At 49.8% G+C, this 27,851-nt stretch overlaps 1 protein-coding gene across 12 annotated transcripts in view; it reads left to right on the top strand.

Annotated features, from left to right (window-relative positions):
* The window catches only part of Camkk2 (calcium/calmodulin-dependent protein kinase kinase 2, beta), a 61,143-nt gene that overhangs the window by 21,048 nt on the left and 12,244 nt on the right, over positions 1-27,851 (top strand). For 3 of the 12 annotated variants that reach the window (NM_001199676.1, XM_017320763.2, XM_030254307.1), the window contains 14 exons: positions 862-915; positions 1,821-1,872; positions 4,643-4,776; positions 8,424-8,460; positions 10,276-10,297; positions 10,433-10,521; positions 12,026-12,225; positions 12,714-12,767; positions 14,344-14,417; positions 14,518-14,605; positions 16,247-16,375; positions 20,942-21,042; positions 21,445-21,487; positions 24,230-27,305. In NM_001199676.1, coding sequence (NP_001186605.1) covers positions 862-915; positions 1,821-1,872; positions 4,643-4,776; positions 8,424-8,460; positions 10,276-10,297; positions 10,433-10,521; positions 12,026-12,225; positions 12,714-12,767; positions 14,344-14,417; positions 14,518-14,605; positions 16,247-16,375; positions 20,942-21,042; positions 21,445-21,487; positions 24,230-24,400 — 1,248 coding nt within the window. In that variant the 3' untranslated portion in view covers positions 24,401-27,305. Of the gene's footprint in view, positions 1-861; positions 916-1,820; positions 1,873-4,642; positions 4,777-8,423; positions 8,461-10,275; positions 10,298-10,432; positions 10,522-12,025; positions 12,226-12,713; positions 12,768-14,343; positions 14,418-14,517; positions 14,606-16,246; positions 16,376-20,941; positions 21,043-21,444; positions 27,306-27,851 lie in introns of those variants that run through there. The other 9 variants (XM_006530230.4, XM_006530231.4, XM_006530236.4 and 6 more) reach the window with 7 other exon arrangements.

The raw sequence follows: 27,851 nt of genomic DNA, 5'->3' as shown, positions 1-27,851 counted from the left end.
GACTCACTCTGTAGACCAGGATGGCCTCAGACTCACAGAGATCTACCTGCCTCTGCCTTCCAAGAGCCAGGACTGAAAGTGTGTAGCACCACGCCTTTTTAAATTTATAATGTTAAAATTAGATGGGTTTCTGCAGTTCAGAAAACTTCCGGAGAATTCCTATGTTACCATGGAGATTGATTGTCCCCATCACATTAATGGGGCTCCCCTTCCCCCATCTGTTTTTGTTAGTATCATTGCAGGGTCTAAAATCTCAAACACTAACAGAAGGTAAGTTAGTAGCATCCCTGGCCTAAGTATGTTAAGTATAAGACCATGAAGGAGTGGTGAGGACTGAAGCTAACTGGCGTGAGATCCCATGAGTGATGCCATAGGTATGAGACCTGAGTGTTATTGCAGGATATTTGAATGTAAGAACCCAGAGATTGTGCTATTTCCTGGGGAAAAAAAAGTTTTTCTAGTTGTGGTGTGGCTGAAAACATTCTAGGCCTAGAGAAGATTGTACAGAGGCCAGAAGCTTCCAGGCCTAGGCCTAAGTTAGCAGACGGAGGCAGTGGCCAATATTTACAACAGGTGTATAAAAGTTACTTTTATAGGGTGGAGTGAGGAGGTCTGTGATAAACTGCTTTTGTATGGAAATAAAATCTATGTTTGGGAGATTTTCCAGGTTTTTTAAAACCTGGGTTTTTATGTTAGTTCTTCCCATTTAAATGTTAGCAGCTAATTTAGATTATAAAAATGGGAAGTCTTAACAGAATGCAGTCTCAGAGTACATTTGCCCAGTGAGCCTGTAGCCTGCCAGAGTCCTCATCTCCCAGAGCATGGCTTTTGCTAGTACATCACATGCGTTTCTTTATCCAGGGCTCCTATGGTGTTGTCAAGCTGGCCTACAATGAAAATGACAATACTTATTACGTGAGTATCACCATCCCATCTAAAGAAAAGCCTCTTTCTCAGCACTCAGCTCCCAGCACTCAGCTCTAGCACTCAGCTCCCAGCACTCAGCTCTAGCACTCAGCTCCTAGCATTCAGCTCCCAGCACTCAGTTCCCAGCACTCAGCTCCAATCAAGGTTTGGGTATTTTTTCTCCCATCCTACTCTTAGATAGTTTTGGAGGAAGCCACACCCCCATTTTACAGATGGTCTAGCGTCTTTCTTTTTTTGGGGGTGGGGGTAGTGATTTCGAGACAGGGTTTCTCTGTATAGCCCTGGCTGTCCTGGAACTCACTTTGTAGACCAGGCTGACCTCGAACTCAGAAATCTGCCTGCCTCTGCCTCCCGAGTGCTGGGATCAAAGGCATGCGCCACCACGCCCGGCTGCCTAGTGTCTTTTATACCCTTGCTCCGAGCTGCCCTTCCTGCCTATTCCACATTCCCCAAACAAGGCAATAGGTGGCCATAGTGCCCTTATAGCTGAGGCTCTTGAGTCAGTGCAGTGTAGGTTCGAACCTTTCGCATGTACTAACAATGTGACTTTGGGCATGGAGCCATCATTCCCTTCCTTGGCCCGTTGCTCCAGCTCTGGCTCCCTGACTGACCCAGTGGCATGAGTCCTGAGCTCAGAGGTTCCCAGCTGGTTCTGCTGACAGGGAACCTTGGGAGTACTCCAGGGTTGGCACTGGCACAACTCCAGGACTCACGTCTTCACATAGGCCAGTAGCAGTGTGCTCCTGCTGGCGACACAGGCTCTCACTACCTTGTCCTGAGGTGCTAAGGGCTTGGGAGCTCAGTGAGAGGCTTGGAGAGGAGAGAACCTGCGTCTCCCTCCTTCCACCTTTAACCGGACTGGGGGTGGGGGTGGGGGGTCTGTTCTTCTGCAGGCAATGAAAGTGCTGTCCAAAAAGAAGCTGATCCGACAGGCTGGCTTCCCACGTGAGTTTTGTGCACCTTTGTTCTAAGGTGTGGGGACCGAGCCAGGGGTGTGTGATGGCCAGCAGAGGGACTCCGGGAAGGCACCGTATCCACACAGGGCTTCTCCTGAGAGCAGTGTTCAGCTTCCTGCTGTGGGTCCTAATTTGTTTTTTATTTAAAAGCTGAGTTCGGGGGCTGGAGAGATGGCTCAGCAGTAAAGGCACTTGCGCCAAGACTCACGACCTGAGTTTGACCCCTAGGCCCGGGACAAGGGTAGACATAACCCACTCCTACAAGTTAACCTCTGACCTTCCCATGCCAGAATAAAGAAAGAATCAAAAAGCTGAATGTGGAGTTAGCAGTGTCTTTGTTTCTTTTCCTGGTGTCCTGATCAAAGACTGACAAAACCAACTGAAGGATGAAATCTTTTACTTTGGCTCCTATTTGAGAGTTCAGAGAGGAGCTGTTTACATTGTATCCACCGTCAGGAAGCAGAGAGGAATGAGTGCTTGTGCTTAGCACCCTTCTCTGCTTATGTACTCCAGGATTCCTGGCTAGGGAATGGTGCCACCCACAGTGGGCAAGTCTTCCCACCTCAATTAGTGCAACAGTGGGAATCCTCCAGATGCCATCTCTCAGGTGATTGTAGATTCTTTCTAGTTACCAATATTAATTGTCACCACTTAGGACCCAGCAACTTTTCTCTAGTATCCAAGAGAATGAAAAACACACAAAGCTTATCTATGCGTGTGGCTAGAAACACTATTCACAACATCTGTCATACGGGAACAACTCTAGTGGCCTAATGAGTAAGTGAAATGTGTATGCATATGGTGGATTAATATGCAGCCATATTTCTTATTATTACTCGAGTGGAAGCATGTTAAGTGAAAGAAGCCAGACACAAAAAGTCACTCACTGTATAATGCCATTTATATAATTTATATAAGTAGATTAGCGGGAGGAAGAATCAGAATTTTGGAAAGAGCAACAAAATGTTCTGTACTCACCTGGTGGTGATGGTGGTACCTAAAAACTACCACAATGATCAGCGTGCATGGAACTCAAGCCTGTAATCCTAGCGTCAGAAATACAAGGCTTGCCACCCTCTTGCATAAAACCACATACATGAAGTAGAAGAATAATTTAAAGAAATGAGCCACTAAAACACATTTAAAATGTTGAATTTTTTAAAAAAAAATAAATATTGGGCCTGGCATGGTGGTACCCTTGGCAGGCAGAAGCAGGGTGGGGGGGGGGTGTCTGTGAGTTCAAGGCCAGCTTGGCCTACATAGTAATCTCCAGTTTGGCAATAGTTACCTCAAAAGTAAGATAGTAACAGGGGCTGGAGAGATGGCGGTTAAGAGCACTGACTACTCTTCTGAAGGTCCTGAGTTCAAATCCCAGCAACCACATGGTGGCTCATAACCACCCGTAATGAGATCTGACACCCTCTTCTGGTGCATCTGAAGACAGCTACAGTGTACTTACATATAATAATAAATAAATAAATCTTAAAAAAAAAAAAAGATAGTAACGGCCCAGAAGATAGCTCAGTGGATGGCAACACTTGCCTCAAAAGTAAGATAGTAACAGGGCGGGCCCAAGGAGATAGCTCAGTGGGTAAAGTGCTGGCCCTTTAAGTGTGAAGGTGGAGTTTGGATTCCCAGAGCTCACAGCCAGCGAGCCTCACTGTTGCTGGAACACATAAAGCCGGGCTGCAGGTGGGTGTGACAGCCACCTGTAATCCCAGCCACCACACAGCTTGTCCTCACTTTTGTTTTTGAGGCCATCCAATCCGGGCTAGCCTCAGACCTACGGATCCTCCTGACGGGTGGCAGGTGTGCTCCTCCTGTCTCCCATGGTCACTTCCCGAGCCGAGGCTTACGTCAGCCCCTTTCCTTGCACACCCTTTTCAGCAGCTGAAGCTGCCCGTCTTCCTTGCCCAGGCTTGGCCACAGCTGCATCCTGTCCTGCCAATACTGACATCTTCGCACGGGATGTGTGATGTCACGGTTTTAACGGTTGGTCTTCAAGTTCTCACATTTCGACGGAGTAGTAATGAACGCTCCATCCTGGCACAGCCGGCTCTCTTTTTCTCTCTCATTGACGTCTTTTTGTTTCCTCTCCTTGGCTTTTTGGTGCACCTGTACCATTTCTGTGCACGGAGGAGAGGGATAATAATGTTTGTGTCCATTTTATCCAGTGGGGAATCTAAGCCCCAAAGGGAAGTGATTGATTCACACTAGGTTTCCTTTGGTTTTGTTTGTTTGTTTGGTTGGTTGGTTTGGTTTGCCGTTTGTAGTTTTTCTTTTTCTTTTTAGACAGCATCTCATGTACCTCAGACTGGCCTTCTACTTACTTTGTAGTCAAGGATGGCCTTGAACTTCTGATCTTCCTCTCTCTACCTTCCAAGTACCAAGAGTTTAGGGGTGCATCACACCCTGTTTTATGCAGTGCTGGGATCCATCCCAGGACGTCGTGCCTGCTAGGCAAGCGCTCTACCTGCTGAGCTACACTGCAGCCACTTCCCTGGGATGTTGAGGGAGCTGAACTGGACCAGTATCCTTAGTGAGCTGCTGTCACTTTGGTTGGGCATGTGACAGGAAAAGGGGATTTACAGTATGAACAAGAGGCCTGGGGAATCCCACCTCCCTGACTTCCAGTAGCAGGGAATTGTCAAGAGAAAGCTGTGTGAGGCTCCCGGGAGTCCTTTGCCCTTCCGTTGTCCCATTAGCAGATGCCCTCGGCGGTAGAAGGTCTCTGCCCTAATTCCTTGTGCTTCCTGCAGGTCGCCCCCCACCACGAGGAGCTCGCCCAGCCCCAGGGGGCTGCATCCAGCCCAGGGGCCCCATCGAGCAAGTGTACCAGGAGATTGCTATCCTCAAAAAGCTGGATCATCCCAACGTGGTGAAGCTGGTAGAGGTGAGGAGGGAGGGGAGGCAGGGCTGATGGTCTAGCCATCTCTTTGGTAAGAGACCCTCATTGCTAGGATTCCTTGAGTCCTAGGCTGAGGAATTTGCTGCCTTACATAGTATTGCTTCCTCAAGACTGCCTTTCGCCCCCATTTTACAGATGCAAAAGTTGAGGCTGAGAGCTCCGAGGCTTGCCCTTTACCTACTTCTCCTCCTCTCTCTCTCTCTTTTGGTTTTTCAAGACAGGGTTTCTCTGTGTAGCCCTGGCTGTCCTGGAACTCACTCTGTAGACCAGGCTGACCTCGAACTCAGAAGGCCTGCCACTGCCTCCCGAGTGCTGGGATTAAAGGCATGCGCCATCACCGTCCAGCTACTTCTTTCTCTTTGAAGTTGGTTGTTTTTCTACTAGACATGCAGATAGTTGGAGCACAGAAGTAGCGACACATACAAATCAGTGAAGTCCTGTGAGATAACTCAGTGGGCAAAGGCACTTGGCTCCTCATAATAGAAGCCCAATGAGTTGAGTTTGATCCTTAGAACCCACATAAAGGCATAGTGCATATAAGCACACAAGATACCAATAACAACAACTTAAAACCCCCCAAACAATAGTGCAGGGTACAGTCGTACACACATTTAATCCCAGCACTCACAAGGCAGAGGGAGTTGGAGCTCTGTGAATCTGAGGTCGGCCTAGTAGATATAATAGATTCCAGGCCAGCCGGGGCTACAGAGCAAGAGCTTGCCTCAAAAACAAACAAATCAGTATGGAAGCATGACTGTGCTCCAGTGAGCCTCCGTTTATAAACACTGGAGGAGCTGGGTTCAGAACGCACAATATTTAGCCAACCTTTGCTTCAGCTATAGCAATTCTCATGGTTTTTTGAGTTTTTTTTTTTTTTTTCTTGTCTCAAGATGACTTGTGCTTTTAAACATTTAGTCATTGTAACAAATACTTAGAAGAACAACTTAACACAAAGATTGATCCTGGCCCAAGGCTGTTTGCAGATGGTGTTCAGCTGGTTTCATTGGGTCGAGTCTGAGGCTAAGCAGAAGCCTGGTAGGGGGGTGCCGGGTGGGGGTGTTGGGGGTGGGGGCAGTGCCTGCAGCCTGCGAAAGTGTCAGGGGGAAGTTGCCGCTAAGGCTCATGCCTTTTGAATTTACGGAGTTGTGCCACTACCCTGGACTAACGAACGAACGGTATGCCAGCTGGGGGACTGGGCCTTCCACACAGGATCCTGTAGGGATGTAGGGAACGCATCGTTTCTAACCTCAACAGAGCTCACTGCACTGCTGCCGCAGAGCTCACTCCGCTGCGCTCATATTGGTTACATTTATTCCTGTGCATCCCATTAAACTTTAAACCAGTGCTAGACACACCTGCTTCCCGATGCTCGGTCAGCCTGGGTTCCCCAGCAGGCCTGGCTCAAACAAGCAACCCCCAATCAAAACCACAAATAGACAGAATTTTATTTGTTTGTTTGCTTTTTTTTGTTTGTTTTTCGAGACAGGGTTTCTCTGTATAGCCCTGTCCTGGAACTCACTCTGTAGACCAGGCTGGCCTTGAACTCAGAAATCCGCCTGCCTCTGCCTCCCGAGTGCTGGGATTAAAGGCGTGCGCCACCATGCCCGGCTTGGACAGAATTTTAAATTCTTTGTTAATTGAAAAACAGTAACTCTGTTATACATGATTAAGTGTAATTTTTTTTTTAATGAAAAACAACCTTGCGTGTGCGTGTGCATAGGTGAGTGCACGTGTATGTACATACTTACAGAGAACTGTAGTCAGTCTTGGGTGTCATTCCTCAGGAAGCGCTGTCCTTTTTTGGGACAGGGTCTCTTACAGACCTAGAGCTCACCAACTAGGCAAGGCTGTCTGGGCAGCAGCCCCCAGGGATCCACCTGACTGTCCCCTCAGCACTGGGATTGTAAGCCTGCCCTATGCCACCATGCTCCACTTTTTAAAAGAGATTTATTATTGAACTTTTAATCATGTCTGTATGATGGGGTGCACACATGCCGATGCCTGAGACATCCGATCCCCTAGGACAGGTGGTTGTGAGCTGTGATTTGAGCTCCAGTTTGTGCTTCCCCCACCCCCACTGTGGAGGCGGGGTTTCCTTGAATATCCCTGGCTGTCCTGGAACTCCCTCTGTAAACCAGGTTGGCCTCCAACTCACAGAGACCCACTTGCCTCTGCCTCTGCCTCCCAATATTGCCATTCCTTGCCTGGAGACCCTGGCCACAGAACTCTATATGGGTCCTGGGTCTAACTTGTCCTCACAGGAGCGCTCAAAGTTCCAGATGGAATGCCCACGTATACCTGCAGTCCTGAGTATCTGGGGTGGCTGGCGAAGGTGGGTGAGGTGGAAGAGACAAACGGCCTAGACTAGCTGGGGTTCCTGCCTGTGTCCCTCTCCCCAGAAGACAGGGAGTAAGCAGCAAGCAGTTACCTTTTCCTGATCTCAGTCCTCCATTGCTGGAGTTGGCCATCTTAGCGGAAACCCTGGGTAGCATGGTCTGAGGTAGTACTGAGTCCTAGTGGGATCTCTTTTGTCCCCAGTAGCTCGTGCATCTGACTCAACTCAGCAAGACCACACGACCATTCTGTTAATATATCAGTGTTTCAGGGTTGGCTGAGATGGCTCAGCAGTTAAGAGCACTGACTGCTCTTCCAAAGGTCCTGAGTTCAAATCCCAGCAACTACATGGTGGCTCACAGCCATCTGTAATGAGATCTGATGCCCTCTTCTGGTGTGTCTGAAGACAACTACAGTGTGCTTATGTATAATAATAAATAAATCATAGAAAGATATATCAGTGTTTCTTGGGTACCTATTGTGTGCTGGGACAGTATTGGACATCACCAAGATAGTCAAAGTGGACAAGCTTGAGACCTGCCCATTGGAGAGAGGCAGGAACAGGCATGGCGGCATGTCCTGGTAGGGTTGGGAGGAATGGGTTTACTTCTTGAGTTCAGGTAGATTTTACGTTTTACCCTGAAACCTAGGGCATGTCTCCTAGGAGATGGGCTGGATTGGCACCCAGATGTGGGGTGTTTCCGGGAAGGATTTATTCCTCCCGCTGTTCTTCTCTTCAGGGTATCCAAACATTGAGGACAGGCCTGAGCTTGAGGATAGGTGATGCACTTGCCGTCATACTCTGGGAATTTCTATCTTGACTGGGAAAAAGGGTGGGAAGTGATCCTTCCTGTGAGTGGGAAGTACTCCTCCCTGAGGGTGGGTAGTCTCCCCCTGTGAGTGGGAAGTGCTCCCCCTGTGAGTGGGAAGTGCTCCCCCTGTGAGTGAAGTGCTCCTCCCTGAGGGTGGGAAGTGCTCCCACTGTGAGTGGGAAGTGCTCCTTCCTGTGGGTGAAGTGCTCCTCTCTGAGGGTAGGAAGTGCTCCCCCTGTGAGTGGGAAGTGCTCCTTCCTGTGGGTGGGAAGTGCTCCCTCCTGAGGGTGGGAAGTGCTCCCCTATGAGTGGGAAGTGCTCCTTTCTTTGTGTGGGAAATACTCCCCCTGTGAATGGGAAGTACTCCTTCCTGAGGGTGGAAAGTGCTCCCCACTGTAAGCACAGGCCATCACACACTCCTACTTCCTCTTGCTCATATTTGTTCTTTCTCTCCTTGCTCCTGTCCCTGGGTGACTGTGCCATCAGGTCCTGGATGACCCTAATGAGGACCATCTGTACATGGGTAAGATTGCTTCCCTCCATCCACCCTGAAGTAGCTGTGTCTGCCAATGCCTAGGTGTCCTCTCTGGATAGCTGTAGCCCTGGAGCCACCAAAGACGGGCTCCTCTTTCCCGGCCCAGCCATTCCCCACCATACCTCACACATCTGGTTTAAAGCAGGGCATAGCAAGGAGTTCTTGCTGGAACTTTTAACATTTAGATCTCTTATGTGTTCATTTGCAGCTCTTTATTGAGCACCTACTGTATACTCAGAGCTGTTCTAGGCACCGAGGATAGCATGATCAGAAAGAGGAGACCTTTATAGCCGCAATCCTAGATAGGAGAAATAGTGTCAATAATTAAATAAATGAGAATTTAGATATTTTAAGGGTAATTAATTAGGGTGATGTCAGGGACAGTGGACAGACCACCTCACATAGGAGATGAGCGTCTAACAGCTGATTGTCAAAGAGTTGGCCATGTTAATCTGGGGAAGGGCATCTGGGCAGAGGGAGGAGCAGGTAGAAAAGTCCCTAAGGCTTTAAGGACTTAAAAAATAAAAAGCTTGGTGCTGGAGAAGTAGGGAGAGGGGTCAGGAGTAAGTACGGTGAGTTTGGGAAGCCGCTTGGGGTGTTTAGAGTGTGATGGGACACTCAGACATCTGGATACAATTCCCACACCAAAGCTTAGGTGTGTCATCAGAGACTCCTTTATAAATGGTGAAGACATCAAGGATGGTGGCACACGCCTTTAATTGCAGCACTCAGGAGGCAGAAGCCAAGGATCTGTATTTATGATTAGCAGACCAGCCCCCAGGGGCTGCATAGTGAGACCCTGTCTCAAAAAGGAAGGGGAAAAAATTAAAAATGGGTCAATTTAAAGAAAAACATGAGTGTACTCATATACTTAAATAATTTTTTGTTTGTTTTTTTAAAGATTTATTTTATATATGTGAGTATATCGGATTCTATTACAGGTGGTTGTGAGCCACCATGTGGTTGCTGGGAATTGAACTCAGGATCTCTGGAAGAGCAGACGGTGCTCTTAACCACTGAGCCATCTCTTCTGCCCCTAAATAAATCATTTTTTTAAAAAAGAAATTTAAAGAAAAACACAAGAAAATATAGCTTAGTGATAGTATGCTTGCCTCAGATGTACAAGGTCTTAGTCCTATGCCCAAGCTCCTTGTGTGTGTGTGTGTGTGTGTGTGTGTGTGTGTGGTATGTGAGTCTGTGTGGTGTCTGTGCCTTTGTGTGTCTCTGTGAGTACATATATGTGTCTGTGTGTTTCTGAGTGTGTATGTGTGTCTATGTGGTGTGTGTGTGTGTCTGTGTGGTGTGTGTGTGTCTCTGAGTGTGTGTGTGTCTGTGTGTCTCTGTGTATATGTGTGTGATCCATTCCTGAGGCTCAAACTCAGAGCCTAATGTATGCCAGTTGATATAGACCAGCACTATATCACTAATCTATGTCCTGTGCCTTCCTTTTAGTTTTTGAGACAGGTGCTCACTGAGTTAGCTAGGCTAGTCTTAAACTCACTGTATAGCTCCAGCTGGCTTTGAATTTGTAATCCTCCTGCCTTAGCTTCCTAAATAGCGGGAATTATAGACCTGCAACTTCAGGTATAACTTTTTCTTGGCTATTTTGAATACAAGAAATAAAATCCAAGTAGGGCCCAGGGGACAGCAGATGTCCTTTTCCTCCTTGGTAGCACTTAGTAACGCTGAGCAGCTGACTGTGTGTCTCTGAAGTCCTCCCGGGCGGAGGGATAGATAGGAGGGAGGTAGAGTCACAGTGTCTCCGTATGACTTATGATGGCTTCTTCCTTCTCTTCCCCACAGTGTTTGAGTTGGTGAACCAAGGGTGAGTGTTTGTCTGCTGGACCCAATGCCAGGCTTCTGCACTTGAAAGCTGAGCAAGGGGAGCTGGGCTCAGAGGGAGAGAGCCAGGGCTAGCTGCATCTGGTTTCCCTTGTTTACACATGTGTCGCCCTTTCAGGCCTGTAATGGAAGTGCCCACCCTCAAGCCACTGTCCGAAGACCAGGCCCGCTTCTACTTCCAGGATCTGATCAAAGGCATAGAGTACTGTAAGCCATGCCCTGGGGGAGGGGGGACTGCGGGGCGGGGTGGGGGGAGGATGGGAGGGGAGGCGCTGCGCCTTTGGAGCAGTTAGCATCACAGCCAGTGGGTAGGAGTGGAAAGTATCTCATTTCCCTGCTGGAGTAAAGCAGGAGGGTGGGGACACAGGTCTATGTGGGCTGCAGATGGGGCCATCTTTTGGCAGTAGAAGACCTTCTCCCTGCTACAGAGACAACTGTAGAACATTGGCGTAATGTGGATATATGGGCTCCTACATATGACAACCTCAGTGTCTTTCCGTAGGAGCTCTCTATCTTGTTTTAACATTTTCTTCTATTTTTATGATGAGAATAACCTTTTTATTAGTAGATTGGGGGAGATTACAGAGACTCTGTTTGGGGGTGGTTGGGGCCAGTGTCTTTCATTGGCCTGGAGCTCGCAAGCTGGCCGGTCAGCAAGGCCTCGTGATCCGCTCATCTCCCCTTCCCCATCAGTGGGATGGCGTGTGCACACCATGCTCAGCTGGTTTTTATTTTTGTTTTTTTTTTCCTCCAAATGGGTGCTGGGGACCTATCTCAGATCTCATGCCTGTGAGCACTTTGCTGACCGAGCTATCACCCCAGCCCACTGGTGACTTTTGAGAACCCAGCCCATTCTATGAAGACCAGGCATAGCACGGTCTCTGTCTTAGTCAGGGTTTCTATTCCCTGCACAGAACATCACAACCAAGAAGCAAGTTGGGGAGGAAAGGGTTTATTCAGCTTATACTTTAAACATTGCTGTTCATCACCAAAGGAAGTCAGGACTGGACCTCAAGCAGGTCAGGAAGCAGGAGCTGATGCAGAGGCCATGGAGGGATATTACTGGCTTGCTTCCCCTAGCTTGTTCAGTTTGCTTTTTTTGTTTGTTTGTTTGTTTTTTGTTTTTTGTTTTTTTCGAGACAGGGTTTCTCTGTGTAGCTCTGGCTGTCCTAGAACTCACTCTATAGACCAGGCTGGCCTCGAACTCAGAAATCCGCCTGCCTCTGCCTCCAGAGTGCTGGGATCAAAGGTGTGCGCCACCACTCCCAGCTCCTTTGCTCTTTTTACATCACCAAGCTCTTCATCATTACCCTAGATTTGGTGCTTGGGACTTCCAGACCATAGTTTTGCCTGATGCTTATATCCACTGAGAAGCTAAGTCCCCTGTTCTGCGTTGTGGTTCATCCTTCACATGAGCCCACTCTGGCTTCGGGGGACTTGCTGGCCATGACAAGTGTCAGCCATTGGTAAAGGAAGTTATGTTTGACTCTAGGCTGCGACCGGCGATTAAAAATTGCTATAGGCGGTTGATGTGTTGAGAATCGTGTAAAGGTCCTTGCACACACTTTCTCCTTGTCTTTCACAGCGTGTTTGGGGAGGGCACCTGGGGCTTAGGACATGAGGCATCAGGGACATGCTGGGCTGCATGGCCAGGTGGAGATTTTCACGGGGTCTCCCTGCCCCGTCTCCTCCTGGTCTCCTCTGTGTCTAGTGCATTACCAGAAGATCATCCATCGGGACATCAAACCTTCCAACCTCCTGGTGGGGGAAGACGGGCACATCAAGATTGCCGACTTCGGTGTAAGCAACGAGTTCAAGGGCAGCGACGCCTTGCTGTCTAACACCGTGGGCACACCTGCCTTCATGGCACCCGAGTCGCTCTCAGAGACCCGCAAGATCTTCTCCGGAAAGGTAGGTCTGGGTCTGTTGAGTTCTGCCTGTATCAGCGTCCTTGAGTTCTAAGTGTTAAGAGATACACGTTTAGCAAGTCCACTGGGTCATGTCGCCCGTGAACTGGGACAGCAGGACCCAGGAACTCACACAAGGATCGGATGGGTGTCTTCCCCCAGCTCCATTCTCCTGAACTAGTTGCCCTGCACGTGAGTCAGGCACTGGTACCTACAGGCTACTTCCCATCAAGTAACCAACTTCAGTAGCTTTTGCTCACTGAACAGCGACAGCAAAGAAACTTCAACTATCCACTATGGCTGTGGGGAGCTGGGCTTTCATTGGCCATGCTGGTGTATCACGTCCCAGGCAGCAGAGGGAGGAAGGAGGTTTTTTTTCCACCCCCAAGAAGGTAGATTAAGAGAAGGTGGTTGCGCTAGGGAGATTGTAGACTTGGTTATTGGACCTGCATAAACAACTGTCTATCACAGTGAGGTCTCTTTTTCTTGCAGGCGTTGGATGTTTGGGCCATGGGTGTGACGCTGTACTGCTTTGTCTTTGGCCAGGTAAGAGGATGGCGTGTCCTATCTTCTCTGAGGGCTGTGGGTGGCTGGTTGCCTTGCAAGGAGACAGTTCTCATTTGCAAATAACATCTCCGCAGCTGAATGAATAGATTTAAAAAAAAATAGTCTTTGTAATAGACATGTCTCTATGATTTTCTCATTCATACGGAAATGGTTGAAAGAAACAGAAGAATCAACAGAGTCTATGAAGATTATAGACACTTGATGAGTTTAGAGCAAAACCACAACAAATATACCACCTCTGTCTGTTCCTGGACCCGAGACAGACATCATTAATCAATCACTGAGTTCTCTTCAGCTTTACTTAGTACTAGTTTGATGTTCTTTTCATCGGTGTTCCTTACTACTATTGCCAGGGATAGAATGGGAATGGGAATTATGGTTTGTAGGGCATTATTGACTTAGGGAGTGGTTTTGTTTTTGTTTAATTGGTTTATCAAGACAGAGTTTCTCTGTGTAGCCCTGGCTCTCCTGGAATTCATTCTATAGAGAAAGAGCCAGCCAGGAAGCCCTGAGCTGGTGGAGTTGAGGCTACAGTGGAAAGGAGTTATCAGTAAATGACAGGTTAGGTGCCCAGCTGGGGATGGTGTGGTTGGCAAGAATGAGGTGGGTCTACTCTGCAGAGGGCCGCTCATGGGTAGCTTTGGTCAGACCTGACTGGAGAGAACAAGCAGTTGATGGGGAGCTCATTCCAGGGAGAGGACGATGTGGATTGGCTGTGTAGTCACAGAAAGTCCTGAGCCAGGGCAAACCCTCATAATTGCATACACACAGACACACACACATATTCACACATATACACATACTCACACACACACATACATACACACACATATACACACACATACACATACACACACTCAAACACACATACACACACATACACTCAAACACACATACATACACACACATATTCACACATATACACATACACACACTAAAACACACATACATACACACAGACATACATATACACACACTCACATACACATACACACAAATACACACATATACCCCCCCACACACACCCACACACATTCTCATACACACATACACTTAATCACACATACAAACACACACTCATAGTCATATATACACACTCATAATCATACATACACACACATACACCCACCCACACATACATACACACACATTCTCTGTCTCTCTCTCTCTCATAAACACATATAATCGCATATACAAACATACACTCATAATCATACACACACACACATACCTACATGTGCAAGAGTGTGCACACATATTACTCTCGGCTTCTTTATTGCTCCCTGGGTAGGTGGGTGGGGAAGAGTTTGCTTTTGCGTCAGTGGGAAATTGAAGCTTTGACACAAAGCAGGTCAGTTTCGTGGTTGATGAAGGCTTGAGACATTCCTGGTCCTCTACTGATTTGGGGGCGGGGTGAAGGGGAATAGCTCCTCCCACCTCCCCAGCCTGGGCCACTGCTGTTCATTTCTCGGCTGTGATCCCTGAAGAATAACAGGGGGCACTGAAGGATACAGGTGGCAACCACTGAGCACTGCACTCCCCGCTCTCTCCGCAGTGCCCTTTCATGGATGAACGAATCATGTGTTTGCACAGTAAGATCAAGAGTCAGGCCCTGGAGTTTCCCGACCAGTAAGTAGTCCCTCTCTGCTGATTGCGCCACTTTCTGATTCCTTAGCTGTCAGGCTTCTTGAGTTTTCTGTGACCTACCTATGACTGTTGTCATCCCCAGGCCCGATATAGCCGAAGACTTGAAAGATCTGATCACTCGGATGTTGGACAAAAATCCAGAGTCCAGGATTGTGGTGCCTGAAATCAAGGTACGTGGCTGCCGCTAGCTAAGAAGGCGAGTTCTTGAGACCCGCGCCCTGTGCTTGGAAACGTTTGGCTCAGTCCTCTCCTGCATCACTGCCCTCCACATCCTGGAGCCTCTGGGCTGCTGGGTGCTGCTGCGGGCAGGGAAGAGTGTGGCTGGTTATATCCGCTGTGATGGAGGAATGGGACCCGGGACCCATCAGCTGGGCTGCCTGTGCTTTGCTCCCATTGGCTTGTGCTGATGGTGTCCGTCCCTCCACGAGTGGTCTTGGGGGCCCCCTGTGTGCTCTATGCTCTGGGCAGCTGAACCTCAAATCTTTTCGTGTCCCTGTCGAAGATGTGGGCTGGCTCCCTGAGGAACTGCAGAATCAGGGGAAGTTAGTGGGCAGGTCAACCTTTCCCTGCTGATTCTACCCTGGAGTAGAAAGTACTAACAACAGAGACCTTGCCCACCACCCTGTACACCCCTGTCGATGCCAAGTACACACATCTGGCCCTTTAAAAATAAAAAAATCTCAAGATGGGGCTTGGAATGTCACTCAGTTGATAGAACAGTTGGCTGGCATGTGTGAAGCCCAGGACTCTAGTCTCTAATACCTTATAAACTGGGCATTGTGATGCATGCCTATAGTCACAGTGCCTGGGGGTGGGAGGTGGAGGCAGGATCAAAGTTTAAGGTTGTCTTTGGCTACATAGTAAGTCAGGGGCCACTATGAGATGTGTGAGACCATGTCTTTAAAGATTTGTTTGTTTGTTTGTTTAATGTATATGAGAACACACTGTAGCTGTACAGATGGTTGTGAGCCTTCAGGTGGTTGTTGGGAATTGAATTTAGGACCTCTGCTCGCTCCAGTCAACCCTGCTAGCTCAGTCCCCGCTCGCTCCAGCTCAAAGATTTATTTATTTTTATATGTGAGTACACTGTAGCTGTCTTCAGACGCACCAGAAAAGGGTGTCAGATCTCATTACGGGTGGTTGTGAGCCACCATGTGGTTGCTGGGATTTGAACTCAGGATCTTCAGAAGAGCAGTCAATGTTCTTACCCACTGAGCCATCTCACTAGCCTGAGACTCTTTCAAAAAGAAAGAAATCTCAGGCATGCTCCCGGGCTTCTGAGGTGCCTGGCTCACTTGAACTGCACAGGTGTCTTTAAGAGGGTCCAAAAGTCACACAGATAAGGACTTGGACCCCAGAGAGGGGGCCTGGGTCCCCTTGTGAGTGTGTTCTTCCATCTGGACCTACCGTGATTCTTTGTTTCCTTTTCGGTGGACTGGGAAAACACGAGTATTCAGAGCAGAACCTATGTTGATAGGTTGAGTTTCTGGGGATCAGTGGATACTCCTGGGGCAGTGGGGCAAAGTTGATGCCAAATTCTGGTGGTTCCTTTCGTGATCGGGGGGCTAGATGGAGAACTGTCTCTGCACACATCACAGCTCGGTGGCATCTCCCATTCTCTGTCTCTGCTTTTTCTCATCTCCTCCCATCTCACTCACCCACCTCTATGCCTGGATCACTAGTTCTTCTGCATGCCAGACCCCAGGCCCTGGCCTCTCCCTCCTGCATGCCCTCCCTGGCTCTGCTCACTGGCAGGACCTTGCGGGTGACCAGCGGCACCTGTCCCTTACCCTTCCTGTCATTCGTTGAAGCTGCACCCTTGGGTTACGAGGCACGGGGCCGAGCCATTGCCGTCGGAGGACGAGAACTGCACACTGGTCGAGGTGACCGAAGAGGAGGTCGAGAATTCAGTCAAACACATTCCCAGCCTGGCAACTGTGGTAAGGCGGGCAGGTCCATTGACCAAGAACAAGAACAGAGAGAGCCCGAGGCAGGGCTAGACACTGGCCAGATGCCCGGGAAGCAAGCAGATGTGGGATCTTTGTCAGCATCATGTTGGGGGCTACTCCTGACCCATAGGCACCCACTGGACTAGGTAACCCTGGAGCTCCAGTATTTCTGTAGAGCTGGCCAGCCCCCTGCAGGCATCATACTGCTTTTTAGGATTCCTGCTTTCAGAGCACATTAGGGGAGAGGGGCCGAGAAGATGAGGACAAGCAGGCTAGAGTCAGCAATCGCCTGGAGTCCAAGTGTCCAAGGTGGAGTTCCCAGCTGGTGAGGTTTTTGGTCTCCAGAGCAACTAACTTGGCATGTCTCATGTCTCCTATGTGGGAGGTTCTCAGGGCCAGCAGCTCCCACCCCACACTGCAGACCGGGTGCGACACAGGGTTTTGCCGGGGGTGGGGGTGAGGGGGTGGGACACTGGGCTCCTTTTTGTGGCCTTGAATCTGGGTTCTCGCCCTGGGAAAACAAAGCTCAGAGTTGTCATCAGGCTTCACCTAGGAGACTGTAGGAGCTACCCCACTGCCAACCCCTTAGGAGGGTTTCTGGGAGGCCCAGGGGTTCAGGCTCTAAGCACCTATAGCCTTCTTAGACACCCAGATTATGTTTGGCCATCCTGCGCCCCAGGCCCAGCCCCAGGAGACTAGCAGGCCCTGGGCTCTGCAAAGCAAGCGTTGCGGCTCAGAGGCCCCTTTGGGAATCGGCGAGTTGGCTCCTGCTCTCTTCTTTGCTTACCTGCTCTCTCTGGCTTACCCCACACTGACTCTTGCCTCCTTCTGGACTTGAGCTCCAGGGCTGGGCAGTCATCCCTGTTTCTTCTTCTGCCTGGGACTCTGCATGACCACACCCACTCACCTGACCTAGTCCACTCCTCCCCCCCACTCACCCGTCCTGTGCCTGTGGTGGGAGAGGAAGTGGGTCCGACGCCATGCCACTGTGGGTGGGTCTATTCCCCCCCACCACGCACACACTCTGGGGGTCTGCAGTAGGTATTTGTCGTTGGAGAAAGGCTTCTTGAACCATTTTTAAGTGGTTCTTCAGGGAAGGGAACAACCGTGAGTACAACACGTGTTCTCTGCCTTCCTTGGAAGGCAGATGGTCACACCAAGGAGAACGTGTCTGGTACAACAGATGGGCTATAGGGACACTAGGTCCTACAGTGGGTCAAAAGGGCCTTCTCTTAAGAAGTGGATAAAGGGACTGGAGAGTGGGCTTGGTGACTGAGAGCATCTGCTGTTCTTGCAGAGGACCCAGCTTAGAGTCTCAGCACCCACAGCTCACGGCTGTCTGGAACCCCACTTCCAGGGGATCTGAAGCCTCTTCCGGTCTTTGCAGGCACCAGAAATACAACTGCTGTGCACACGCACGCACACACACGTACACTCAGGCAAACCACTCAATCATGAAATATAAAAAATAGAAGAAAAGAAAAAAAAAAAGAAATGGATGAATGCAGAAAGGCGGGGTGTTGTAACCTGCTGAGCAGGGGACAGAGAGACAGCTGAACAAGGAGGAACAAGACAGGCAATGTTGAACAAGAAACTTCCAGAAAACGCACACTGCTGAAGGATCAGGAAAGTAGAGGTTCCAGGAGCACAGGAAGAGCCTGCAGGGTTGGGGTCAGGCGAACTGGGGCAGCGAGGGGTAGCAGGTGCTAGGAGGTGTCTGCGGGTAGGTATGAGGTCTAGCCTTCTCTATGTACCTGTAACTCAGGAAATACTGAGTGCCTGTCACGTGCCAGGCTTGAGATGACAGAGGTGAGCTGACATCTGTTCTTGAGGCTCCAACCTCATAGGAAAGAGGGACCCAGGGCACAACCTTCCCGTGGGATCAGAGGCAGGAGCGGAGGCTGACAGGGAGGGACACCTCCCAGAGTGAAGTTGCTGGTTCTCGTAGCTGTGCTGGGAAGTGTTATGCTACCTGGGTGTGTGTGGCTTTTACTCTGTTCATTGGCAATTGGGACACTTAGAGCATGGTCATCATCTCCCTGCTGAGCTGTCTTCAGACTATCACGAGAAACCCCAGTCCCGTTCTCTCCCGACCTCGTTGTAGGAGCCACTGCTCCACTTTCCCTGTTGATCTGTGCTGGATGTTTGCTATCATTGGGATCCTGTACGGTGGCCTTTTTGTGTCTGACTTTTACTAGTGCCACATTTCCAAGGAGCACCTATGTTGTGGCGATATTGGTGCTTCATTCCTTTGGTGACCGAATATTCTACTCTACAGACATGCCACCATCTTTACGCTTTCCAGCAGATGGACATTTGAATATTTCGACCTTTTTTGTCAATCAGTGCTTCTTCTCCTTACGTTTGGAAATGTTTAAAGTTGCAGTTACTCGTGTGTGCATATGTGATTGTACATGGATGAACACCTGTGCACACATGGAGACCAGAAGAGGGCATTCAGGTCCCTAGGAGCTGGAGTCACAGACATGCTAGGGATGCCACACAAGCCCAACAGCCTGAGTTTGGAACCTCAGAGCCCATGTAAAAAGTCAGAGTTATCTTAGAACTCCCTGACCAGGAGACATGAGGCAGATAAGAGAACCATCTAGAAACACCCTTGCCAGCTAGCAGTGAAAAGCTAGAGAGACCCTCTCTCAAACAAGGTGGAAGGAGAGACCTTCACAGCAGGGGTTGCCCTCTGACCTCCACACGTGCATGCGCACCACCACCACCACCACCACCACCACTACCACCCATAAAAGATATCAAAATGTTTTTAGGGGCTGGAAAGCTGGCTTAGCAGTTGAAAGCACTGGCTGCTCCTCCTTCCCGGTTCAATTCCCAGCACCCACATAGTAGCTCACAGCTCTGAGCAACTCTGGTTCCAGGGGATTCAATACTTTCTTCTGGCTTCTGTAGGCACCAGGCATGCATGTGATGCACAGACTAAAACCCTTTTTAGGGGCTGGAGAGATAGCTCAGTGGTTAAGGACACTTACTGCTCTTGCAGAGGACCCCAGCACCCTGGCAGCTCACATCTATCCACAACTTCATTTCCATGTGGATCAGCACCCTCTTCTCACACACAGGCGTGTACACAGCGTACACACATACATGCATCCAGGGGTGTACACAGTGCACATACATTCGTACAGGCGAGGCATTCATATACTTAAAATTTTTAATTAAAGCTGGGCGTGATGGCATGCGCCTTTAATCCCAGCACTTGGGAGGCAGAGGCAGGCGGATTTCTGAGTTCGAGGCCAGCCTGGTCTACAGAGTGAGTTCCAGGACAGCCAGGGCTATACAGAGAAACCCTGTCTCAAAAAGAAAACAAAAAAGAATTTTTTTTTTAAATTAAGAAACAGACACAAAAGGCCAGTGAACATTACATTCTAGCGAGTGCCCAGACTGGGTAAATCCACACAGACAGGAAGATTCGAGGTTGCCAAGGGCTGTAGGGGAAAGGATACAGGCATGGGGATTTTTCCTTAGGGTAATATAAATCTGAAACCAGATCAATGAAATAAACCCATTCAGTTGCATATAGTTGGTTTTCACATCATAAACGCAACCAACCACTGGTCAAAAATACATGCCGGGCGGTGGTGCCGCACACCTTTAATCCCAGCACTTGGGAGGCAGAGGCAGGCAGATTTCTGAGTTCGAGGCCAGCCTGGTCTACAAAGTGAGTTCCAGGACAGCCAGGGCTACACAGAGAAACCTTGTCTTGAAAAACCACAAACAAACAAACATGAAAATGGAAAATTGTGTTTGAACCGAACATGTAAACCTGGCTTGTTGTCTTGCCCTAACTGATAGGGTCTAAATATTAACTGTTTATATAGTGTTCGGTGTTATGTTAGAGATGGTTTAAAGTAAACCCGGGAATATGCAAAAGTTAAATACAGACACTGAACTCCGTGTAAGGGGTTTGAGCATCCATAGACTTTGGTAGGCTCAGAGGTTCGGAACTCTTATGATGGTAAATTTATCTGTGTGAATCCAATCTCAGTTTTGAACACACATCATCTCTTCCCCAAGAATTACCATGAGCTGGGCAGTGGTGGCGCACGCCTTTAATCCCAGCACTTGGGGGGGGGGCAGGCGGATTTCTGAGTTCGAGGCCAGCCTGGTCTACAGAGTGAGTTCCAGGACAGCCAGGGCTATAGAGAAACCCTGTCTGGGGAGAAAAAAAAAAGAAAGAAAAGAATTACCATGATATAACAGCTTGTTTCTTGTTGGAGTGGGGTAGGGTGGTCTCAAGTGACTTCCAGCAATAGACCACAGGGCCTCGAGGCTGGGTAGACTGGAACTGGGTTATGACAAAGCACATGTTAGAGCCAGGAGCCTGGACCTTAGGGGAGCCAGGGAGTGAGCTGCAGGAAGCAAGCTGCCCCTAGGTTCAGGGTGGCTCTGGCTGGCAGCTCCTGGGTAGGAAGGGCCTGCCAGAATCATGAGCTCTGGGAGCTGGCCGGGACCAGAGAGGAGAAGATGGTCCGTCGAGTCTCCTCCTGTGGCCCAGCCATCACTGCTATCCTCCTCCTCCTTCCTCAGATCCTGGTAAAGACCATGATTCGAAAGCGCTCATTCGGGAACCCGTTCGAAGGTAGCCGCCGGGAGGAACGTTCCCTGTCAGCGCCTGGAAACCTGCTCACGTGAGTGACCCCCATCTTCCTTCCAGTGTTGGGAAGGGGTACTAGAAGCTAAGCCCTGGGCCATCCCAGGAGAGACACACTGGCTTTGCTATTGTGCCTTCCTCACCTCAGCCAGCATCCATCTATGGACAGTGTTACCCACCCTGAAGTTCCACCTTCCTCTGAGGACTTACTCTTTCACTGGGGCGTCTCTGGGTTGTAGCACTCAGTGGCCACAGAAACACGGGATGGTTTCACTCTGGGCCCTTTCTATGTAAACACACCGTTTTATGTCCGTTCACCTCAAAACGACCACCTCAGTACAGGCTGTCTGGAAGATGCAAGGGTCTGCTGTCTAGCCTTCTGGGGGACATCCCCAGGGTCCCTTCTCATGTCCCCTTTCCCTCCCTCTGGCAATTCCAGCAAAAAACCAACCAGGGAGTGGGAGCCCTTGTCTGAGCCCAAGGTAAACGCCTGTCTGCCTGCCTGTGCCATTGCCTCCCCTCCGCTGGGGCCTGGGGGCGGTCAGCTGCAGAGCAAGCACGTGGGCATCTCCAGCAGGCAAGACGTGCCTTCAGCCGGGGCTGCTGTGCCTGGCTCACTGAGGGCCTCTGGGTTTCCAGCGAGGGGCATCCAGGGGCTTGGGTCCCACGGCGTGTCGTGCATGCGGGCTGGGCTGCGGTGCATGGCGCTCCACCCGGAATGCCTGCGAACTTACCCAGGTTCTTCAGGCCCACTGGATGGATAGCTGCATTGCCCATGCATGTCAATGGCGATGGGAGTCTGGTGTTGCTCTGGGGGCCGTGACCTAAGTACGCACACACAGAGCATAGGTCAGGCCTGCTGTACTCTGGGGCTCCTCACGAGGGTTCTTCTGAAACTCTAGTGGGTTAAAAGCTAGAAGTTATCTTAGCAGGATCTGGGCCATCTCCTGCCTGCCTGCATGTCTAGGCCCATGTAACCTACAACTTCTGGAGCAGATGAATGTTTTTGCCTCTGTAATGTTGGGTGGTAACCCCACTCCCCTGAGAGCCTGGATTAGGGTAGATATCCCAGTGTCCTCCTTGATAATATTGCCAGACTGTATCGGGAACTCCTCTCAGCCACTTCCATTGTTAAAACTAGCTTAATGGGGACCAGGGAGATCATTTGTTAAATGATTGAGGACTTGAGCTCAATGCCCCAGAACCTATGTAAAATGCCAGGTGAGGGAGCGTGAGGTCCCAGGTAGGTGGTGGCAGGCAGGTTCCTAGAATTCACTGTTGAGCCCAGCTTCGAAGAACAAAGTTTTTCCTCGGACAGTACCCCAGGGGAAATTGCCTCAAGTTGACCTCTGGCCTGCATACATGTGTGAATGTGAACACAGACACACAGTGGCCTTGTCAAAGGCTGGGGCTGGTAGCTCTTTGGTAGAGTGCGTGCAACAAAGCTGTGGGTTTCATCATCCCCAGCCCTGCAAAACAAAGGAGAAGGTCAGCTTGGCAGACACATGATTTTAACACTCCATAGCCCATCACTCTAAAGTGTGCGGTGGAGTCTTTCTGGCCAGCAAGATAGCTTCCGCCCCGGAGGGAACCTTCCTCCTCCTCTGAGCTGTGTCTATGCACGTCTCATTTCCTAGCATCCACTGATGCCCGTCCAGTTTTCTACAGATGTGTCCGTTCTGCCGGGTTTTTGTAAGTGGGTGATACAGTATGTGGCCTTTCACTTCTGGCCATTCTCTCTCTCTCTCTCTCTCTCTCTCTTTCTCTCTCTCTCTCTCTCTGACATGTCTTCAAGGCTTGTCCATAGTGCAGCTTGTGCCAGCGCTTCATGCCTTGTTGTAACTGATAGTATTTAGCTAGATGGCAGTATTTGGATCCATTGGTGGACAGTGTTTCTGTCTAGGCTGTCACAAATGAGCGAACTTGCTGTAGTCCTTTGAATCAAGTTTCTCTTCCTTGGGAATTGCATTATACGAGGCTGTTCATCGGCCACCTGTGCCTTAGGAGCTCATGTGATATAAGAAAGCACCTGCTGCTGTTTGGGAAGATGTGTCTGAATTAGCAGCTAGGGAGATGGCCTCCTCATCCCCACCTTGTTCCCGGGTGACCTGTAGTTCCCATCTCTGTGTTACTGAGAAGTGAAGCCTTTCTCTGAGCAAAGGCCTGCTGAAACCAAGGCAGCCTCTCAACTGGACCGTGAACGAACCTGTTCTTGCTTCTTTGTTTATTTTCGATGAGGTTGAAGTGGCAATATTCCAACAGACTCAGCTCGCCTCAGTACTGTACGGCTCCTTCTTTCCTTACTCGGTGGACACAGCATCGCCTTAGGTTACCCGTGAGGGCTGGGAATTTGTAGGGCCTGTCCGCACCAGTCGGCAGCTTTGAGGGCAGACATCCTTCTCTGAAATTAAAAAGACCAGATAATGTAATTCCCAAACGTAGGTAGTTCCTTCTTGGGGACGTGTGGATACCACAGTTCACCTTCCCTGTGTAGGGACCCAGTCCCCTGTTTGGGTAGAGCACACAGATCATGGTTGAGAGTGGGGACAGTAGCCCTGAGTGACAAGGCCAGTGGCTTTTCCCACGAAGCAGACTCGGCTGGAAGGAAGCCTGGGGCTGAGCCCACTCCTTTAAGCTCCCGATCCGTCTGGTGAAGCCGCATCCATGGCTGGCACGCCAGGCAGGTCTAGTGGGGTTGTGAGGGCCTCTTCCTAGAAGGGGGAGATCTTCCTTCCCCTCCCAGGAGTCTTCCTGTGAGCCTAGGGTGGTAGGCTGGTGTGGCAGGCTTTTCCTGAAGGCCCCATGTACCTGCCGATTCATACAAATCCTTGCCACTGTCCCAGGAGTTCACAGTGGAGCAACTGAGGACAGGTGTCACAGTTTGTGTTCTATAAGCACTCCTAGCCTAGAGGGTAGAGAGAGGAGAGAGCACTGTAGACCTCAGAGAACATACCCCACCGGAGGACCTTGGGGTGATTTGGGGTGTTCCATAGGTCGCATGTTCTATAGTTTTCTGCTCTTTCAGGTAAATCTTGCTTCTCCATTTACAGGGGAGGCAAAGTCTTTGAAATATTTAAGTGAACAAGTAGGAACGGGGAGAGCATCAAAAAGATCAGATGTAACCCGTGGGAATGTGGGAGCAGAGGCATGCAAAGGTGGGAGTCGGTCAGGGCTCCGCCATCAATTCTCCAAGTCTTAATGCTGGTTTTCTGTTCGGCGAGCAGGAAGCAAGGCAGCGAAGACAGCCCCCGGGGCCCAGAGCCGGCCCCTGTGGGGGAGGAGGAAGTGCTCTTGTGAAAGGTGGTCCCTGCGTGGAAAGTTGGGGGGCTCCGGCCCCTGGCTCCCCACCACGCATGCCTCCACTGCAGCCCGAGGAGGTGATGGAGCCGGAGTAGCTGCGTGGACCACCTGACCTCGCATGCCTGGCTGTGTGGCCCTGCACGGGGCTGCTGCACCCTGCGTTTCCATAGCAGCATGTCCTACGGAAACCAAGCACGTGTGTAGAGCCTTGACTGTCGTCTCTGGTTATCTGTTTTTTTTGTTTTTGTTTTTTTTGTTGTTGTTGCTGTTGTTTTTCTTGTGGTTTTTCTTTTTCTTTTTTTTCTTTCCCTTTGTTGTCTAAGGGGACAAAGAAAAAAAAAAGGACTTGACTCCATGTCGTCGACTTTGGCCGCTGGCTGGCCGGACCGGCGGGTGTGAGGAGTTGCAAACCGAAACCAACATGCATTTTGGGACAATTGCTTTTTAAAATGTTTTTAATGCCAAAAACAAACAAACAAACAAAAACCCGCCCCCTCCATTGTGAATTCAGAACCATGTCAGATGTACCAGGTGAATGTGTGTGGGGTTTGAGCTGCGTGGAGAATCACGTGGGGCGAGTCCTGCCGGCTGGGGCTACACTGGGGGGGGGGGGGCGGATTAGAAGGATCGGTGTGACCCACGTACAAACCCCATGCCTGGGCGCCTTCCAGGATCATGGAAAGACAGGGCTAGCCCTCAGTAGCTGCAGGGAACTTCCATGTCATTTATTTGTAATGAGGACTTTTTAAGTGTGTGTGTGTGTTTTTTTTAATGGGTATAATTATAGTCAGGAAAACTACAAGGGCTTGCAGTTGAAATGCTCGAGGGGTACTTTGCACCCCTGAATGCGAGCATTCCTCAGCTGTGGTGGTAGAGGTCTGTCTGGAGGCTGAACACACTTCATGTTAGCTGCTCCAACTGGGTTTCTGAGATTGTCAGCTAAGCTAATTCTCTTTGTAAATTGGCAAAAAAAAAAAAAAAAAAAACAACCAAAAACAAAAAAAAAAAAAACCCAACAACTTCAGGTTGGAATCTGCTCTTTCATGTACATTACATGGCTTACAGCTCAAGAGATGTTTCCAAGTCTCTGACTAGCCAGAACTCCGGAGAGGTTCACAAGTTCCAAAGGTTGGAGCTTCCAGGATGGGTGTCCCTCTGTGCGGCTGTGTGACAGGGACCGAGAGCCGGTGAGACCTGTGCCTGTATATTAGCAGCTGCGTTTGTTTATTGCCTGTGTATTCTAGAGACTGTAAACTTTCTTTCCTTTTCCAGAATGTCTGGTCGGTACAATGAAACATCAGTTTCCCTGTGGGCCACTTAGGCAAGACTTGTCACTCAGCTTAGGAGCAAAGCTGTAGTGTGATATCAGTGACATCAGGGTGCCATTGTAGAGCAAAGTGTCAAACCCCAGAGTGTTCCTCAGGGCAAAGGGCTTTCGGGTTTTTTTTTGTTGTTGTTGTTGTTTTTTGTTTTTTTCCTGTAGCCAGAAACCTAGAGAGCCAATAGGAACCTTTTTGACTTTCAACCAATATTGGAAGTTTGGTTGAAGTTTGGGTGTGATGACCCAGGGACACAGAAGCAAACAGGAAGTTAAAGGGGGGCTTCCAGACTGGTTTCCAGTGCTTTGGTAGTGGCTGTCTTGCCAGTCAGTCATGGGGCCCAGACAACCGACTTCTGGCCTGTGCGGAGGCCAGGCCCTCCTGGCTTCCTTCCGTATGGTTTGTTAAGCTCTTTACTGTGGTCTAGCCGCTATCCCTGCTGTCACATAAGCAGTTAGGATCCAGGTACAGACTGCAGTGTGGGGAGGGTCTGTGTGACCAAGGACTTCCTGTCACTTTTCCCTTTTTAAAATTGAAGGAGAAACAGCCCAGTAGCTCCACCCTTTCTGGCCACAGATGGCATTCCGTTAGTTTGCAATAGCCACCTTATGGTTAAAGCCAACAGGTCATACAGCTTGGTCCCAGCTCGTCTGCCTGGACGCTGAGCGGCCTGCCCGAGTAGGGTAGGCGTGATACAGAGCTCTGCAGAATTCTTGTGTTTACACAACCCCTCTGGGCAATGCCGTGGTTTCTCTCGACAGGATGTCTTAAGATTGTCGGCAATCACGCAGCCACCAGCTGCTCAGGAAGAAGGAATCGAGAGGTCTGCATGGGTAACTTTTTTTCTTAAAGAAACACCAAAGAAAGCTGTGGAAAGGAGTGACTCCCCCCCCCCCCGTCCCCCTCCCCCCACCCCCATCCTGCCCAGCTGCCGTGGAAAGTGTAAGAGGTCCAGCCATAACTAGAGCATTAGAGCACAAATAATTGTTTTTCAAAAGTATCATTAGTGAGGAGAGGAGCCGGGCAGAGTGGCTTTTCTCTGTGGGCAGATGGGCTGCCCACAATTCCTTCCATGGCTGGTTCACCCGTGATTCGCGTGTAAGCAGCTTGGCCTTGAAAGCACAAGCCTCGTTCCTCTCTTTCTGTCTTTATTGCCTCCCCCCATGCGTCTCATAGGCTCCCAGAACACCTTACAGAGCCCCTTGTTCTCCCTTGGGGCTGCATAGGCCACCTCCCAGGGTCTGGCCTTTCCAGGGGACAGAATCCTTATCCTTGAACCTTTCTAGGCGCAGGATAACATCTGTGCAAGTTGACACCAGGTTAGGCCTGCAACTCTCGCCCATCCTCCAGGGGGCGCACTTTACATTGCCAACCACAGCCTCCATTGGCTCCCAAGGTGCTAGGGAAGATTGTTGGTTTCTGTCTTCTCCAGCTCTGTGGGTTCGAGTTTCGTGGGACTTGGGACTTTTATATTTGGTGACCAGTGCCCTCCGCTTCTGTTTGACTCCCCGTGACCTCTCTACTATGCATTTCCCTTTTTATCAGGTGTATAAAGTTAAATACTGTGTATTTATCACTTACAAGAACATGAACTTAAAAAAGATGAGCTTTCGGTTGTTTTTCCACAGGTGATCAAGCTTCTGTGTAAACTTGAAATAAACAGACAGCAAAATGGTGCAAAGCCCGGGCCTCTCGGGGGTTCTTTGGTTGGTACCTGGTCCTTTGCAGCGTTTCTGCTTACACTGGTATTCCTTCCCTTAACGTTGACAGCAAGTCAGATGCCCAGAGCTCACAGCTCATCCCCCACCCCCACCCCGCCATGTAAACTGCTCCTGGGTGAGCCAGCAGCCCAAAGGTTGAAGTGTGAAGGAGGTAAGGGGCGGACTCTGTGAGGTTGGCTAGGTAAGCAGCTGGGAGTGGCTGTCATCACAGGAGACATGTCCCGAGGCCGGGCATTGTTTGAACAGGCTCCAAGCCTTACTCTCTGCCATCAGAGGGGGACAGGAGGCGAAATCTGAAAAGTCCCAATCCTTGTTTCAGAAATATGGGTGTGGTACACACGCCTGTAATCCCAGTACTTGGGAAGTGGAGGCAGGAGGATCCCAAGTTCAAGGCCATTCTGGGCTGCATAGTGAGATGCTACCTAAAAGTAAGGAACAGAGACTGAGAGCCAAGAGAAGGTTCCTGTCCAGAAGTGCCACTGGTGTGTGTGTGTGTGTGTGTGTGT

Source organism: Mus musculus, chromosome 5 (assembly GCF_000001635.26).
Source record: "Mus musculus strain C57BL/6J chromosome 5, GRCm38.p6 C57BL/6J".
Lineage (NCBI taxonomy): Eukaryota > Metazoa > Chordata > Mammalia > Rodentia > Muridae > Mus > Mus musculus.
Note: the sequence above shows the minus strand (reverse complement) of the source record. Positions and strands in the feature narration are given on the sequence as shown.